This window comes from Callospermophilus lateralis, chromosome 1 (genome assembly GCF_048772815.1).
Source record: "Callospermophilus lateralis isolate mCalLat2 chromosome 1, mCalLat2.hap1, whole genome shotgun sequence".
Taxonomy (NCBI): domain Eukaryota; kingdom Metazoa; phylum Chordata; class Mammalia; order Rodentia; family Sciuridae; genus Callospermophilus; species Callospermophilus lateralis.
This window is the reverse complement of record NC_135305.1, coordinates 16,348,076-16,367,134: the sequence shown is the minus strand read 5'-3', so window position 1 is coordinate 16,367,134 and position 19,059 is coordinate 16,348,076. Positions and strand designations below refer to the sequence as shown.

At 42.7% G+C, this 19,059-nt stretch overlaps 1 protein-coding gene across 1 annotated transcript in view; it reads right to left on the bottom strand.

Moving 5' to 3' along the window:
• The window catches only part of Svopl (SVOP like), a 50,476-nt gene that overhangs the window by 27,430 nt on the left and 3,987 nt on the right, over positions 1–19,059 (bottom strand). Inside the window, exons 4-6 of the mRNA XM_076853200.2 lie at positions 5,774–5,845; positions 2,509–2,633; positions 1,025–1,088 (exon numbers count right to left, since the gene is read on the bottom strand). Of these exons, the coding sequence (XP_076709315.2) occupies positions 1,025–1,088; positions 2,509–2,633; positions 5,774–5,845 (261 nt within the window). The remainder of the gene's footprint in view (positions 1–1,024; positions 1,089–2,508; positions 2,634–5,773; positions 5,846–19,059) is intronic.

Here is a 19,059-nt window from a genome sequence, read left to right as displayed (position 1 = left end):
ACAGCCCCCCACCCTCTTTTATTTTGGCACTCAGGATGTTCTTAAGTTGCTGAGACTGGCCTCCAACTTGTGATCCTCCTGCCTCAGCCTCCCAAGTAGTTGGGATTACAGGTGTGTACCACAGCACCTGGCTCAAAAAATTTTTGTTAAAACATTCTCTGACGGGGCTGGGGATACAGCTCAAGAGTTAGCGCGCTCGCCTGGCATGCGTGCGGCCCGGGTTCGATCCTCAGCACCCACATACAAACAAATATGCTGTGTCCGCCGAGAACTAAAAACAAATAAATATTAAAAATAAATTCATTCATTCATTCTCTCTCTCTCTCTCTCTCTCTCTCTCTCCCCTCTCTCTCTCTTTAAAAAAACAAAAAAAAAAAAAAAAAAAAAAAAAAAAAACATTCTCTGACTGCTTTACTTATTGCCAAATACATACTACTTTAATGGGAAGAGTCGTTTTTTTCCTGGAACCCCCTGCCTATTGATAGAAACTTTGGAATACTAAGGGCATCAAAACTGGTACAGGGTAGCTAGACAGACATCTCTTCTAGATGCAAAGGTCAGCTGGGACCTGAGGGCTCCAGAGCATCCCAGGCTTCTCCTCTTCAACATGGCAATTATGACACAGTCCCTCAGGCGGGGCCAATGATGGATCTGCAGATACCAGAATCTTTGGAAGGAGGATGGGGCACCCCAATGGGGTGGTAGCTACTTCCCCTCTCTGAAGGGGAGAGAAAGATGATCCCAGATGCCTTCCTGCAGCTGTCATTCCAGCAAGGCCAGACCCTGGAATATGTCCCGATCATAGAGGAAGATGGTACTGTGTTCTGAGCACCATCGCTGGATGACATAAGTCCAGTGGTCATAAGGCTTTGACATCGACCTCTGGCATCAAGCATTCTCAACGTTTTTAGTTAGTGCAGAAAACAGGCATCGAGCCAACCAAAGGTCAACCAGCCAGAAGAAATCCTGCAAGGTTGCATCCTCGTGAAAGCAGAAGACGGGGCCAACGCCTACTTCACCTTACCTGAGACAAGGGGAGCATGTAGCCTCGATATTTAGTGGGCAAAAATTCAGTCTTTATGATTAACCTAAACAAGAAGGGCAAAAACAGAGTTATTATCACTTTCCTTAAGCAATCTGGTCACAGAAATGAAGCATTCAAAAGCGTCATCAATCACCATACATCAAAATAAAATTGTTACAGGGCTAGGAATGCAGCTCAGGGGTAGAGTGCTTGCCTAGCATGTGCAAGGCCCTGGATTCCATCCCCAGCACAGCGGAAAGAAAAATACATATATTACATACGTGTAATTGCTACAACTAATGTCCACATGAGAGAACAGTGAGAAGGGAATGTCCCAGTGCTTCTCTGTTGCCATTTCTACTGAAAGTTATTTCAAACCCTCTTCACCCATTTCAGATATATTAGCCTGACCTTTTGCCCAAACCCGATTCCCTTTTCTAAAACATACCTGGGAAATTAGAATACACCCAAGAGAAGGTAAATAGTTTTCCAACTAACAAGTGTCAAAGCACAGGTTTCCAATTAAGTACATATTAGTCTTGTGAATGGAATAAATGGAATCATATTCCATCAGTTTTCTAATCGGTCTCCTCTGCTCTGACTAGGCAAGGTTGGGCTTTAACATCTTTATTGGACTGTTTCCTGGGAGGTTTTTTAAAAGTCAGTTTAGCTTCTACTCCTTTAGGGCTCCAGGCCTCAGATGCTTAACATATGCCCCAGGAAAGAGCAATACCTTCCCCTACATAGGAAGGCAGTCAGGTGCTTTGACATCTCCCAATATACTTTACAGATAACTTGTTCCAAGAAATTCAGAGAGAATAGCCTGAGGAGCCCTGTTAATTTCAAGGAGGCTCCCCAAACCAGAATGCTTAGTTTAAGGACTTTCAAATTCAGACCCTGGCACTTACCCAAGGGCAGGAAGCAAATGAGAATCATGTTTCTATTTCAATATGATCTCGCCCTGTCTTGTACATTCACTCGGGCAGTCTTAGGTAACAGGGCAATAGTGCTTAAAATGGTTAGTCCAAAATGGACTTCAAAAAAAAAAAAAGAAAGAAAAATTAAGTGCTGGGGATTAAACCCAGGGCCTTACCTATAGGCAAGCACTCTACTACCAAGCTATGTCCCCAGCCCTGGACTTTTTTTTTTTTTTTTTTAACCTAATATGGCACTTTTTATTAGTATTTAGTCTTACAAAATTTTCCTAGTCAAAAAGTGATGATTAGCCTTGGCAACAAAAGCTAACGCATTTGCAACCAACCACTCCACTAAGCCTCAAGGTCAAGCATCATTGTGATGAGCAAACGGTTCCTACTGGAATAATGAGCAGCCATTATTTTCCAAAATTTTAAAAACTCAAAAACAATTAGCACAAGTCTATCTATTTGCAAACTGTTGATGCTACTCATCCATTAAGCACTGAGGATGTGGGTGTAAATGCCTGTATCTGCTTCTTCCCCGGGAAGCCACTGGCAAGTCTTTACCCTTGGGCGTGGCCAGACACTCCGCAGCCCACCATGGTCCGCAGAAAGACAAACCAGATGTACGAGGGAGAGAAAGAGGTCAGCAAGGAGAAATAGGCTCCCCACAGGAACGAGATGAGCAAAATCTGAAGCAACAAAAGACAACTAGTTACTTGACCTGCCTCGGTAGGGGGAGGGGAGAGGATCCCTTACAGAAGGTGAAGGGTCATTGCCATCAGGACGTTTCCTGCTCAGAGCTGGTGGGCAGCAGCTCACTGGCCTCCCACAAGCTGAGGCTTGTGCCTCAGCCCAGACCTTCCAAGTTTAGACCATTTATCAGAAGTGCTCTAATGTGCCCTGCTCACAGGTGACAAACTCAATTTTGTACACCAGAAAGCAAAACTAACCCTTCCCTACTCACAGGGCTGTTAGAAGCACAGTGAGACACTGTGTTAGAATGATTATAAGGAGAAACCTCCAGGAATTAATTTTTTTCTCTAATTATGAAAGTAATACAATTTGTAATAGAGAATAAGGAAGAAAATAAGTTGAATCAACTTTGATTCTCCCATCCAGAGACAATGCTGTTAATGTGGTTGTATTTTCTTTGTGAAAGAAAACTCCCCCACTCCCCATACTGAGGACTGAACCCAGGGTGCTCTACCACAAAGCTACGTACCCCTACCAGGGATTGAACTCAGGGGGTCTCGGCCATTGAGCCACATCCTCAGCCCTATTTTGCATTTAATTTAGAGACAGGGTCTCACTGAGTTGCTTAGTGCCTCACTGTTATTGAGAGTGGCTTTGAACTTCCAATCCTCCTGCCTCAGCCTCCGGATTGGATAGGTTTACACACATGCCCCACCACCCTCGGCCTCTTTATTTTTTTGAGACTGGATCTCACTAAGTTGCCCATGCAGGCCATAAGCTTTCAATCCTCCTGCCTCAGCCTCTCCAGTTGCTGGGATCACAGGCATGCACCACACCCAGCTGAAAACAAATTCTTAATGGCTTTAAAATTTCTAGAATCTTCCCAGTAACTTTAGAGACTGAGGAAGGACAATCACAAGTTCAAGGCCAGTCTCAACAATTTAAAGAGACCCTTGGCAATTTAGTGAGACCATCTCAAAATCAAAACTGAAAAGGGCTGGGGATTTAGCTCTGTCATAAAGTGCCCTGGGTTCAATCCCCAGTACCAAAAATAAATAAATAAAATAAAAATTCCAGAATCTACTACGCTCTATAAAACAAAATCTAATACATGTAATGTAGTATATATAAATCTATTATACACCCTATTGTTTAATGCTGAGGTTGTCTCAGATTTTCTGTTAAAATAAGCTGGAATGATGTCTGTGCATAAATCATCCTGTCCTCTCAAATAATCTCAGGAAACCAGATTGTTGGAAGCAAATTATCAGGTTAGGATAATAGATATTTTCAAGATTCTTGATTCATACTGCCAAACTGATAGACAGTACTGTCAGGGAGGAAATAAGATGTTTCCTCAATCTCCAAGGGTTTTTCTTCCCCCATGAGTTCTTGGTTGGGATGGGCCCCTGCAACAAGAGATTAACAAGCAAAAGCAAAGCAAGTTTATTCACAGGGTCAGTGCACATCACGTGGGAGAAGCTCCCGGGCAAGGCAGCGCAAAGAATGGCTCAGAACCAGGCAAACTGGCATCTCCAGCTAAGACGTGAGAGCTCCGGGCAGTGACTAGACAAAGGGCAACGGAGCTCCGGGCAGTGACTAGACAAAGCTCCGGGGCAAGGCAGCGCAAAGAATGGCTCAGAACCAGGCGAACTGGCATCTCCAGCTAAGACGTGAGAGCTCCGGGCAGTGACTAGACAAAGGGCAACGGAGCGGGTGGTGCGAGATTCCTCTGGCGCCACCTACAGGCTCATAAGAAGAGTCCAGAGTTGTCTCCCTAAAGGAGAATTTATATCCTGACTTTAAGGCAGAAAAATGAGAGGAAGAGAATAAAGTTGTTCTGCTGCTTGCTGCTTCTTAATTACTTTTATCTAAAAAATAATTCTATGTCAAGGAGGCATATTTAGAGCTCGGTGTGGTGGTGCACACCTGTAATCCCAGCAACTCAGGGGACTGAGGCAGGAGGATCCCAAGTTGGAGGCCAGCCTCACTATCTTAGAAAGACCCTATCTCAAAATAAAAAGAACTGGGATGTGGTTCAAAGGTGGAGCACTCTGGATTCAATCCCCACTACCCACCACCACAACAACAAAAAAGGCAAATTTTTGGGTATCATACTCAAATTTCCTTCCATATCAAGAGTCACTGGCTGTATATTTAACACTTTCTTTAAAAGTTACTTATGAGCTTAATGTTTAATATCACTTTGATAAGGAAAAACCCTTTGCTATGTCATTTTGCTTTGATTATCTTCTATGATTAAATATTTCCTGATCAGTTGTATTTCTTTTTTCATAAATGCCTTTTTATGATTTTTCTCCTTTGAGAAGCTTGATTAGAAAAAATAAAGACGAGACGCTCATGATATTATGTTAAAAGTTTTGCTATTTTATGCACTTTAAGATACACAGCCAATTCTATTAATGTTTTCCTGTGAGCTGTCTTTATGTGTATGCTTCATCAGAAATTAAATAAGAAAAAAAAAAAGCTCTGGTTTGTAATCAATTTTTTATTATTATTAGTTAGGGTTTGAGGAGGTTGTTTGGTTTTTTGGTACTGGGGATTAAACCAGGTGTACTTTACCTCTGAGCCACATCCCCAGTCCCTTTTATTTATTTTTGAGACAGGGTCTTGCTAAATTGCTGAGGCTGGCCTCGAATCTGTGATTCTCTTGCCTCAGCCTCCCGAGTCACTGGGATTATAGATATACCCCACAGGGACTGGATGAAGACAGTTTTCTTTCTGAAGATAATTTATACCTTGATGTTTAATCTGAGAAGGCATATGGGCTTCAGTTTAGTTTCAAAACAATACAAAATTAACTAATGTGAGTTTGCCTGGTTATACCTGCAAATTTCTACACCCTAATGAGTTTTAACTATGCACATCCCTCAACTCCGTATCTGGACTAAGTGTGGGGACAGATGAAAAACCAATGCGACCTGCCTGGGATTCAGGGATGTGTGATCAGAAGGGAATTTCTACATTTTCCGTCTTGGATGTTCAGAGAAGCATTAGAACACACACACACACACACACACACACACACAGAGAGAGAGAGAGAGAGAGAGAGAGAGAGAGAGAGAAAACAAAAGAACAGAGAAGAAAATGCCAAATCCCACAAGGCCCCACCTACCTTCCAGCGACCATATCTGTCAGCCAGGAGGCCAAAGAGGATGCTGGACACCATGTAGCCAAAAAACACCATCTGGAGGGATGGAGGGAGGGTTGAGGATGAGTTATGCTCTCAGCAGAGTTCTGATGTTTGTTTAGTGCTTGAAGCATTCACCCATCTTAACTGAGGCAGGAGGATCACAAGTTGGAGGCCAGCCTCAGGATCTTAGCAAGACCCTATCTCAAAATCAAAAGGACCAGGGATGTGGCTCAGAGGCAGACTGAAAACCCCCCTGAGGGGTGGAAGCTGAAGAATGGCATTCCCCAAACCCCTCTCCCTGCCCAGTCGCATGGTCAGGGCTTCAGGGTCAACGCTTAAGCTTCCTGCTGGCCCATCCTGTAAGAGGCCCTGGGACTGTTTTGCTCAAAGCACGGACTATCCCCATGGTCTGTAGGTGTCCAAGGGGTCATGGGAAGCTGGACGCAGCTCGGCTTCTCCACCTTCATTGTGCAGCTGTGTCCTTTGCTACTCTCAGCCTTGGGTGAACCTGGGACTCCTCCCCTCTTGAGGCTGAGGGACCAAGATGAAGAGTACTTAAGGTATTTTCAAGATTTGAGCGGAGCCATAATCCACGGGCTGTCAGCTACCAGCTTCCATAACACCCTGCTCCAGACGCCCGGAGCAGCAGCTGGGAATCTTCAGTCATTGCCCTAAACTTGGAGGAACAAAGGCCACGCTGCCTTTCTAATGTGTCCTTTCTCTGGGTCCCTCCCTCCAGGGGTCACCTTGGATTCCAGGAGCAACAGGCCTAAAGGATAAACATCTTGCAACAAGAGTGGAAACCACACCCCAGGCAGCAGGGACACCTACCCAATTGAACCCAGTGGTGCTCCACCACGGAGCCACACCTCCAGCCATTTTAACTCTGGGGGTGGGGGCTAACTTGTGATCCTCCTGCGTCAGCCTCCAGCAACAGAACTTCTTCATCATAGTCATGACCATCGAGATGATCAATCAGACCAGTTTGACCAGGACAGGTAGACCATGCACCTCCTGCCCCACCCCAAACTAAAACTAAATCCCCGCCCCCAAGACAGAGCTGAGTACCCTAGTCCCCTTGCAATGTGACATTGCTGTCCTGAATATTAAATTCATTTTTGTGGGGCAGGGGGTACTAGGGATCAAACCCAGGGGCGCTTTGCCACTGAGCCACATCCTCAGCCCTTTTTATTTTGAGACAGGGTCTCACTAAGTTGCCTAGGGCCTAAGTTGCTGAGGCTGGCTTTGAACTTGTGATGCTCCTGCCCCAGCTCCCAAGCTGCTAGGATTACTTTGATTATTTGGAGCAAGTGACTAGACCCGGTGTATTGGACTCTGGCCTAGGACCACAATAACAATCCCCAGGTGCACAGAGCAGGAAACTCGGGTAACTGCTTTGCCTCTGCTCCCAGATGATGGTCTCTACTGGACTCAGACTACAGTCGTGAATTTCTACTCTAATTAAAAAGAGCTCTCTATTCCTTCCTGCTCTGCCTTATTCCAACACAGGCAGTGGCCTCTAAGAGCCTTCTTCCTTCATGTGATTACAAGTAAACATAAACTCCCTGCCAACAGCAAAACCAAGCATCCATAAAAAAAAAATCTTGCCAGGCCATGGTGGCGCAGATCTGTTATCCTAGAGGTTTGGGAGGCTGAGGCAGGAGGACCACAAGTGAAAGCCAGCCTCAGCAACTTAGTGAGACCCCGTCTCTAAATAAAACATCTAAAGGGTTGGGGATGGGGCTCAGTGGTTAAGCGCCTTGGGTTCAATCCCTGGTACCACCACCAACCACCACCACCACCCAACAAATCCTCCAAGCAAATATGAATCCCCAGGCAGATCTGCTCATTTTTCTTCTTCTCACAGTGGCTCATGAATCCTGAAAAAATCCAAGAACCTAGCCCTGCCGCCAGTGTCTTCATGGAAGGCCACCCAGCAGGTGTCTGTGCCGTGGCCACGGGTTTCCTGCCTCCCAGCACTTCCAGCTGCTCTGGCCGTTCCTGCCCAGGCTCCCTGGCTGGTCCCCTCCAGGACAGTCAAAGGAAAACACAGGAGTTTTGTTTCTTGCACTTTTTTAGCGAGAAGGCCGTCTCTCTCTGCAGCTCGCTCTTCTTTCTCCCCCTTCCTCCCCTTCACAGGGGAGACAAAAGCACTTTGTCCCCAGGGAACCCCAAACAAAGCCATCCTATATATTCCTCCATGACATCAGCCAAGATGGTGCCCGGTGCCCTGTACTTTCTAGGACAGAGACCTTGACTCAAAGTCCGTGTTAACTCCAAAGCTCGAAAGCCCTGCCCTCCTGTAACCCTGTTTGGGACGTCACAAAACTGACCCCCTCCCAGGCCCCTTGGAGCTCTGCCCTTTTCTTCAGGGGCTTATTTTTAGTATAAAGCAGGACTCTTCTGCTTCACTTTCTTTCTCCAGCACTAACTCCCCGATTCACAAAACGTGAGGGATGTAACTCACCCACCGTCCTCGGTTTTCCCAGGGCGGCTGGTCTGCAGTTATCCTAGGCAGAGCTGCTCCCTTTGGCCTCCCTCCCTTCTGCCCCACATTCCAAATTTAAAGAAAGGCCCTACTTAAATGGTGAAAATGCAAACTGCTCAACCTCTTTTAGCTTTTTTAGAGTTAGTCATTAATGCTGTTGGTCAGTGAGCACAAAACATGTAAACCACGGTGAGGTTTAACTTGTAGAAAAGGAATTTATCTAAAAAGAACTACAGAAAATGGGTGAGTAAGGAGCATACACCTGTAGTCTCAGGAGGCTGAGGTGGGAGGATCACAAGTTCAAGGGCAGCCGCAGCCACCTCGTCAGATGCTGTCTCAAAATTTAAAAATAAATAAATAAATAAAAAGGACTGGAGATTTTGTTCAGTAGTAAAGCATCCCTGGGTTCAATCCCCAGGATCACAAAAGTAACCACAGGAGCCAGTCCCAGAAAGTCGGCGTCCATTACTTCAGAGAAGGAAAAAGGAGACCCATGTCCTGGCTGAGGAAGGCCCCACCCCACACACAGACTCCCCCCTGCTCCTCCTTTCCCCCCTATAAAAGCCCTTTGCACCCCTGATCCCCACAAGATGGAACTTCAAAGTCAAGCCCATCTTCCAAGATGCAAGTCCTTGGAAAATCCTGATTGCTTCCCACTGTGAGAAACAAAGTCCAGTGGTCCCTTTCCAGAATACTGGATTTAGCTTTAAATGAAAAACACTTGGGAAAATATACAATAAAAATTACTAGGGGGGCTGGGGATGTGGCTCATGCGGTAGCACGCTCGCCTGGCATGCATGCGGCCCGGGTTCGATCCTCAGCACCACGTACAAACAAAGATGTTGTGTCCGCCAAAAAAACTAAAAAATAAATATTAAAATTCCCTCTCTCTCTCTCTCTCTCTCTCAAAAAAAAAAAAAAAAAAAAAAAAAATTACTAGGGATGTAAGAAAAGCAGCCCGAGGGGAATAGAACAGAGTACCCACCAGCAATTCACGCCCCAAAGTGACAGATCAAAGTCCATCCAAACAGGAAGTGGGGGAAGGGACTGGCCTGACCAACAGAGAAACTGAGTCTGTGTCCCCAATGTACCCAGCCCATCAAGGGCTTCCTGCCACCACCAGAGAACAAGGAAGGTGGAGACCGCTGAAGGCAATTCTTTAACCTAATAGGAGACAGTAAAACCTACACGACATCCTGAAAGACTGTGATCCCCACAGTAGTTAACCAGTCAGGAACCAGAGGAGGGACCTTGCCTACTAGGTGAGAAAAGCTGATTGTAGGGCTGGACCTGGTGGCGCACACCTGTAATCCCAGCAGCTCAGGAGGCTGAGGCAGGAGGATCCAGAGTTCAAAGCCAGCCTCAGCAACAGCAAGGCACTAAGCAGCTCAGAGAGACCCTGATTTTAAATAAAATACAAAATAGGTCTGGGGATGTGGCTCAGTGGTCATGTGCCCCTGAGTTTAATCCCCAGTACCAAAATAAATAAATTAATAATAATAATAATAACTGAAACTTCTCTGAGTGTGCCTGTTCACCTAGACACCGCTCTTGTAAGATTGCCCATTAAAACCTTGCCTCCACTGTACCTCGTTTCTCCAAGCTCATTCTTTGGGTTTGGGCAGGTGACTATGATTCCCCTGCCATCAAACCTCATCTTCTGCACATTGGCCTTTGAGTAAAAGACAATCCAAACTTATTCCAGTAATATCCTCAATTAACAATTGCCCAGGCCAGGTTGGGAGGAATGTGGAGTTGGAGTTAGGAGGTGTGTAGCTCTGGGGGCTGCAAAAATGTTGCTTCCTGGCTTAATCCGTTCTGTGTTGTCAGCTAGCTGGGGGGGGCAGGTAGTTGCTCAAGCCAGAGAGGACTCAACCGAGAGGATGAAAGACAGACAGACCAAAGGACAGGAAGAGGTGCGGACCTCAGTGGGACAGCCATCTCTGAGTGAGCTTCATTACCTAGAGAAATCTGAATGGTGAGCCACAGAAAAGGAGCTGGAGGAACCAGTCATCAGTCAACGGCAGATACGGGAACCACTTTAGGCAAAATTAGGAGATGTTGTTGCAACCACCCACCAAATGTGAGCTGTAAACATGTGTCCTGTGATTTTGCAGAAGTGACGGATGCCGATGTGGAACCAGTCTCTGACATTCTCAGGAGCTGAGATGTACCTACCTATCATCAACCCACTGGGGTGCACAGCAGTTAAAATTACTTGTAAAGTTACCCTAAAGACACAAGGTCAACACGTAATGCTTTCCAACCATGACTACAGGGTCTGCGCAGAAGGGGAAAAATAACTTATTACAAGCCCGAGACCTTGGAACAAAGACCCACCTCCACCACTGAGGCTCATTTTAAAACAGACAGGTTGCTTTTCTCTTCTCCCTAATCTTCCCATTCCTGATCTCTGGGGAAACAGAATTACCCTTCTTCCCCATCCCAGGGGGCGATATCTGCCCTTGACCACATACACACATCACAGGAACAGTAACTCAGATTTCCGGGATGGCACCAGAAGATCTAAGAAATCTCCCAAATTAACAAGTGAATTCTGACCCCTGTTGGGGCACAGCTGGAATCACAGCCCCTGGGACAGGAGTCCCCTGTGCTTCTCCTTTGCCAGCAAGGCGATAAAACTTCTTTTTCCATATATCCCATCTGATTCAAATGTATATGTCAAGATCATTGTACTATCATGTGTAACTAATTAAAACAAATAAAATAAAATGCAAGAATAAATTTTTAAAAAATACTGATTCTGGGGGAAAAAAACAAAAACCTTCTTTTTCCTTTTTCTCAAAACTGTGTCTTAATTATTGGATTGGCAATGGGGATGAATTTGGTTAATTATTAATCTCTAGTTCTTTTCCTAAAAATATTATAGATAGCTTTAGAAAAAAGTTACCAGTAAAGCAAAATTATAAAGGAATTTAACAAGGGAAATAGAGCTTCGAGAAGGATTTGCTGCCATGACCAGGCATGAACCTGGGGTCCAAATTTCCCAGCTTGCAAGACACAAAAAAGGAACATAATTGGGCATATAGGACATGTTATCTGGAAGAAGGACTCAGATCAGTTACTCAGATGAGGGGAACTTTTCCCTGGTACCCAGAACAGATTAAATTTCACAGCAAAATTTGGTTAAGTTGCTGGGGATGTGGCTCAAGCGGTAGCGCACTTGCGTGGCATGCGTGGGGCGCTGGGTTCAATCCTCAGCACCACATAAAAATAGAAAATAAAGATGTTGTGTCCACCAAAAACTAAAAATAAATATTAAAAAAAAAAAAAATTCTAACAACAACAACAAAAAAAGAGCAGCCAGGGCTGCTCCTTTGCCCAGGCCCTCATAGCCTGGGAGAAGGGGGGATTCCGGAATTTTCCACTACCAGTTTCAAACCCTAATTTTCAAGGAGACTTATCCTCCTCAGGGCCACGGCCATCTTACTGCCATCCTGTCACTATCGATCCACCTCCCAGTAAACCCCTCCTGTCAACAAGTCTTGGGCAGCTTTGCTCATATTTCCAATAAGTCCCGTCTTCATAAAAACCAGCTCCAGACTCCCAGTCAGTCAAACTTTTTCTCCTCACTGTGCGTCTCTCTGACCCCCTTGGATCATGTTATCTCTTAAGAGATTCCAGAACATTTTCACCCCCGTGCATTCTGCCATTAACTATAACTGTCACCTCACCGGCATGGCTCCTCTGGCCTTGTTTCCTGGAAAATGAACCCCGTCCCTCTTTAAAGGCCCTAAGTGACTGTCCACCATCCAGAGCATGGCTTCCGACACTTCCATGTATCAGGAGCCTCTTTCGATATTAAGAAAGAAGATTTAGCAGAGTTCTGTGACAGAAAGTGCACTTCAGCACCACTGGCTCAGAAACGTGACTGTGAAGTCGATCATGCTTTCAAGGGGGGTCCAAGACAGTGGGGCAGAGAGGGGCAGCAGTCTGTGTCACTCTGGGACCTGGGACTCAAGCAGTGAGAATTCTGCTTCTCTGCGAGCGGTATTCCTTCTCCCGTGAGAGAATCACAGTCACCGTGCCTGTCCAGGGCTCCAGGCCTCAGCCTCAGAGTAGGGCTCCCAACGACTCGCCCACACAGGACTACTGGGTGCCCAAGCAGGACCAGCAGCATCAGCACGCGCCCAGAACTTTTGGCCACATACCCGAGCAGAAATCCCGGATGCTGCTCCCACGCAGGACACCCAGACCCTAAAAAAATAGAAGATGCTTGAACAACATATATCAAGCTCTGAAAGAAAATGGATGCCAACGAAGAATCTTATACCCAGCAAAATTAATATTTAGATTTGAGGATGGAATAAAAACCTTCCATGATAAACAAAAGTTAAAAGAATTTACAGCTAGAAAACCTGCACTACAAAACATCCTCAGCAAAACATTACATGAAGAGGAAATGAAAAAACAACAATGAAAATCAGCAGAGGGAGGGATTACACTAAAGGAAAAATTAATCAAAGGAGAAACCAAGTCAAGTTAAGTAACAAAAATGGCTATTACAAATCATGTATCAATAATGACTCCAAATGTTAATGGCCTAAACTCACCAATAAAAAGACATAGGATATCAGATTGGATAAAAAAAAAAAAAAAAAAAAAAAGACCAAACAATATGCTGCCTCCAGGAGACTCATCTCTTAGGAAAAGACATACACAGACCCAAAGTGAAACATTGGGATAAATCATACCACTCACATGGACTGCAGAAGCAAGGAGTTTCCATCCTTGTATGAAATAAAGTAGACTTCAAGCTAAAGTTAATCAAAAGGGATAAAGATGGACATTACATATTGCTCAAAAGAACCATACACCAACAAGACATAACAATTATAAATATATATTCCCCCAACAATGGAACATCATGTTCAAACAAATTCTTCAAGTTCAAGAGTCAAACTGACCACAACACAATAATTTTGGGTGACTTTAATACATCTCTTTCACCACTTGATAGATCTTCCAAACAAAATCTGAACAAAGAAATTATAGAACTCAATAATACAATCAATAACTTAGAATTAACAGACTTATATAGAATAATTCATCCATCAATGAGCAAATACACTTTCTTCTCAGCAGCACATGGATTCTTCTCTAAAATAGACCATATAGTATGACACAAAGCAACTCTTAGCAAATACAAAAAAGTAGAGATACTACCCTGCATTCTATCAGATCACAATGGAATGAAATTAGAAATCAATAATAAAAAAATAAAAACTACTCCAACACCTGGAGACTAAATAATATGGTACTGAATGAGTAATAGGTTGCAAAAGACATCAAGGAGAAGATTAAAAAATTTTAGAGGTGAATGAGAACACTGATACAACATATCGAAATCTCTAGGACACTATGAAGGCTAAGACTATGAAGACACTAAGAGGAAAAGTTCATTGCATAGAGTTCATTCCTTAAAAGAAGAAAAAGTCAACAAATAAATGAATTAACATTACATCTCAAAGCCCTAGAAAAAGAACAACAAATCAACCCCAAAAGCAGAAGACAGAAAACAATTAAAATCAGAGCTGAAATCAATGAAATTGAAACAAAAGAAATAATTGAAAAAATTGACAAAACAAAAGGTTGGTTCTTTGAAAAAATGAATAAAATTGACGAACACTTAGCCAAGCTAATAAAGAGAAAGCGAGAGAAAGCTCAAATCACTAACGTCCATGATGAACAAGGAAATATAACAGAAACTATAGAAATACAAAGGATAATTAGAAATTATTTTAAAAACTTGTACTCCAATAAAATAGAAAATATTGAAAGCTTTGACAAATTTCTAGAGTTATATGATTTGCCCAAATTGAATTAGGATTATATACATGATTTAAACAGATCAATTTCAAGCAATGAAATAGAAGACACCATTAGAAGCCTACCAACCAAGAAAAGCCTAGGACCAGATGGATACACAGCTGAGTTCTACAAGACTATAAAGAAGAACTAATACCATTACTCCTCAAATTATTTTGTGAAATAGAAAAAGAAGCAGCACTTCCAAACTCATTCTATAAGGCCAATAGCACCCTGATTCCAAAACCAGACAGACAAATCAAAGAAAGAAAACTTCAGGCCAATCTCTCTAATGAACATAGATGCAAAAATTCTCAATAAAATTCTGGCAAATCAAATTCAAAAACATATCAAAAAGATAGTACATCATGATCAAATGTGATTCATCCCAGGGATGCAAAGTTGGTTCAACATCCAGAAACCAATCAATGTAATTCCTCACATCAATAGACTTAAAGAATCATATGATCATCTCAATAGACTCAGAAAAAGCATTCAACAAAATACAGCACCCCTTCATGTTCAAGACACTAGAAAAACTAGGGATAACAGGAACACAACTCAACATCATAAAGGCCATCCATGATAAGCCCCAGGACAACATCATTCTAAATGGAGAGAAATTGAAGGCATTCCCTCTAAAAACTGGAACAAGACAATGATGCCCTCTTTCACCACTTCTATTTAACATAATTCTTGAAACTCTAGCCAGAGAAATTAGACAGATGAAAGAAATTAAAGGGATACAGATAGAAAAAGAAGAACTCAAATTAGCAGTATTTGCCAATGATATGATTCTATACCTAGAAGACCTCCCCAAAAAAATTCCACAGAAAACTTCTAGAACTAGTAAATAAATTCAGCAAAGTAGCAGACCCATAAATCAAAGGCATTTCTGTATATCAGTGACAAATCCTCTGAAAGAGAAACAAGGAAAACTACCCCATTTATAATAGCCTCAAAAAAAAAAAAATACTTGGGAATAAACCTAACAAAAGAGGTGAAAGATCTCTACAATGAAAACTACAGAACACTAAAGAAAGAAATTTAAAAAGACCTTAGAAGATGGAAAGATCTCCCTTGTTCTTGGATAGGCAGAATTAATATTGTCAGAATGACCATACTACCAAAAGCACTATACAGATTTAATGAAATTCCAATCAAAATCCCAATGACATTCCTCATAGAAATTGAAAAAGCAATCATGAAATTCATCTGGAAAAATAAGACACCCAGAATAGCTAAAGAGTGAAGCAGGTGGCATCACTATACCAGACCTTAAACTATACTACAGACAATAGTAACAAAAACAGCATGGTATTGGCACCAAAAAAGACTGGTAAACCAATGATACAGAATAGAGGACACAGAGACCAACCCACATAATTACAATTATTTTATATTAGACAAAGGCAACAAAAACATACATTGGAGAAAAGCTAGCCTCTTCAACAAGTGGTGCTGGGAAAACTGGAAATCCATACAGAACAAAATAAAATTAAACCCCTCTCTCTCACCATGCACAAAACTCAAAGTGGATCAAGGACCTAGGAATTAAACCAGAGACCCTGTGTCTAACAGAAGAAAAAGTAGGCCCATATCACCATCATGTGGGATTAGGCTCCGACTTCCTTAATAAGACTCTTATAGTTTTCGGCGGACACAACATTTTTGTTTGTATGTGGTGCTGAGGATCGAACCCGGGCCACACGCATGCCAGCTAAGCGTGCTACCGCTTGAGGCACACCCCCAGCCCCAAGGAGCTTGATATCAAATCAGAGACTCTGCATCTGATAGAAGAAAAAGTTGGCTCCGATCTACATATTGTGGGGTCGGGCTCCAAATTCCTTAATAGGACACCCATAGCACAAGAGTTAATAACAAGAATCAACAAATGGGACTTACTCAAACTAAAAAGTTTTTTCTCAGCAAGAAAAACAATAAGAGGTAAATAGGGAGCCTACATCCTGGGAACAAATTTTTACTCCTTCACACTTCAGATAGAGCCCTAATATCCAGAATATACAAAGAACTCAAAAAATTAAACAATAAGATAACAAATAACCCAATCAACAAATGGGCCAAGGACCTGAACAGACACTTCTCAGAGGAGGACATACAATCAATCAACAAGTACATGAAAAAATGCTCACCAGCTCTAGCAGTCAGAGAAATGCAAATCAAAATCACCCTAAGATACCATCTCACTCCAGTAAGATTGGCAGCCATTATGAAGTCAAACAACAACAAGTGCTGGCGAGGATGTGGGGAAAAGGGTACTCTTGTACATTGCTGGTGGGACTGCAAATTGGTGTGGCCAATTTGGAAAGCATTATGGAGATTCCTGGGAAAGCTGGGAATGGAACCACCATTTGACCCAGCTATTGCCCTTCTCAGACTATTCCCTGAAGACCTTAAAAGAGCGTACTACAGGGATACTGCCACATCGATGTTCATAGCAGCACAATTCACAATAGCTAGACTGTGGAACCAACCCAGATGCCCTTCAATAGATGAATGGATTAAAAAATGTGGCATTTATACACAATGGAGTATTACTCTGCACTAAAAAATGACAAAATCATGGAATTTGCAGGGAAATGGATGCCATTAGAGCAGATTATGCTAAGTGAAGCTAGCCACTCCCTAAAAAACAAATGCCAAATGTCTTCTTTGATATAATGAGAGCAACTAAGAACAGAGCAGGGAGGAAGAGCAGGAGGAAAAGATTAACATTAAACAGAGACATGAGGTGCGGGAAAGGGAGAGAAGAGGGAAATTGCATGGAAATAGAAGGAGACCCTCATTGTTATACAAAATTACATAAGAGGTTGTGAGGGGAATGGGAAAAAAACAAGGAGAGAAATGAATTACAGTAGATGGGGTAGAGAGAGAAGATGGGAAGGGAGGGGAGGGGAGGGGGGGATAGTAGAGGATAGGAAAGGTAGAATACAACAGTTACTAATATGGCATTATGTAAAAATGTGGATGTGTAACCGATGTGATTCTGCAATCTGTATTTGGGGTAAAAATGGGAGTTCATAACCCACTTAAATCAAATGTATGAAATATGATATGTCAAGAGCTTTGTAATGTTTTGAACAACCAATAAAAAAGACTCCTATAGCACAAGAATTAAAATCAAGAATCAATAAATGGGATGGATTCAAACTGAAAAGCATCTTCTCAGCAAAAGAAATAATCAGTGAGGTGAAGAGAGAGCCTCCAGAATGGGAGCAAATTTTTACCACACGCACATCAGATAGAGCACTAATCTCTAGGATATATAAAGAATGCAAAAAGCCAAACACCAAAAAAAAAAAAAAAAAAAAAAAAACCAATCCAATCAAGAAACCGAATAGACACTTCTCAGAAGATGATATACAATCAATCAACAAATATGAAATAATTTTGAAAAAATTTTCAACATTTCTAACAATTAGAGAAATACAAATCAAAACTAAAATTTCATCTCATGCCAGTCAGAATGGCAGCTATTATGAATACAAACAGCAATAAGTGTTGGCGAGGATGTGGGGGGAAAGACACACATTGCTTGTGGGACTGCAAATTGGTGCAGCCAATCTGGAAAGCAGTATGGAGATTCCTTGGAAAGCTTGGAATGGAACCACCATTTGACCCAACTATCCCACTCCTTGCTCTATGCACAAAGGACTTAAAAACAGCATATTACAAGGACACAGCCACATCAATGTTTATAGCAGCCCAATTTACAATAGCTAAACTGTGAAACCAAACTAGGATGCCGTTCAGTAGATGAATGAATAAAGAAAATGTGGTGTATATACACAATGGAATATTATTTGGCAATAAAAGAGGATAAAATCATGGCATTTTCAGGCAAATGAACGGAGTTGGAGAAGATAATGCTAAGGGAAGTTAGCCAATCCCTAAAAACCGAATGAAAAATGTTTTCTCTGATATAAGGAGGCTGATTCATTGCGGGGTTGGGAGCGGGAGCATGGGAGGATTAGACAAACTCTAGATAGGGCAGAGGGGTTGGGGGGAGAAAGGAGGGGCATGGGGGAGGAAAGATGGTGGAATGAGATGGACATCATCACCCTAAGTACATGTATGAAGACATGAGTAATGCGACTCTACTTTGTGTACAACCTGCTCTATGTGTGTAATATGAATTGTAATGCATTCTGCTATCATATATAACAAATTAGAATAAAAAATAAATAAAAATAATGCTTTGACATAAAATTGATTTTTGTTCTACAAAATGGTAATTTGAAAACTTATACATAATCTTGTCAAATATATCTTGCTTGGAAGGTTTTTGCAATTTGGCCCAATGTTGGGGAACAGTGCTTAGACAGAATGGGGTCTATGAAGACTGGAGGCACTTCTGGCACCTTCCATGAAGGAAAACTCACCTCCGGTTTCTCCCACTTTTCCCTTTCTGCTTGAGCAACTTGGAACGTTCTGTAGTCTCCAAAACAAACACCCCTGGCTTGGGCACCTTTGTGTACACACACACACACACACACACACACACACACGCACACACACGCACACAGTCTACTAGTGATTACTTGGTACTTACTACCTGCTTTTTGAAAGAATGATAGGTAATATGCTTAATAACACTTTGTAGCAAAATTGGGTCATACAATTCATAAGGCTATTCATAACGGTCTTTGAGAAAAGTCAAATGAGCCATAATTCAAAGAGGGTATTTGCTAAGTCACTAAGGTTCAACTGATTAGCTTCCTGGTCACCCAACTTCAGCGCTCAATGAACTCATGATGCAAGGGTTCTCCGACTCTCCCTTCTCTGGGCTCTTGCTCTAGGCTGGAATGCAAGCAGATCAAGGTCATGCACCCCCGTGGGAAGGAGAAAAGCATCAAATGCTAGCTTTGGCCTCAAAACCAGCGAGCGTTAGGCGCCAACACTCCCTGTGATGAGGCGCCTCTTGGCTCTC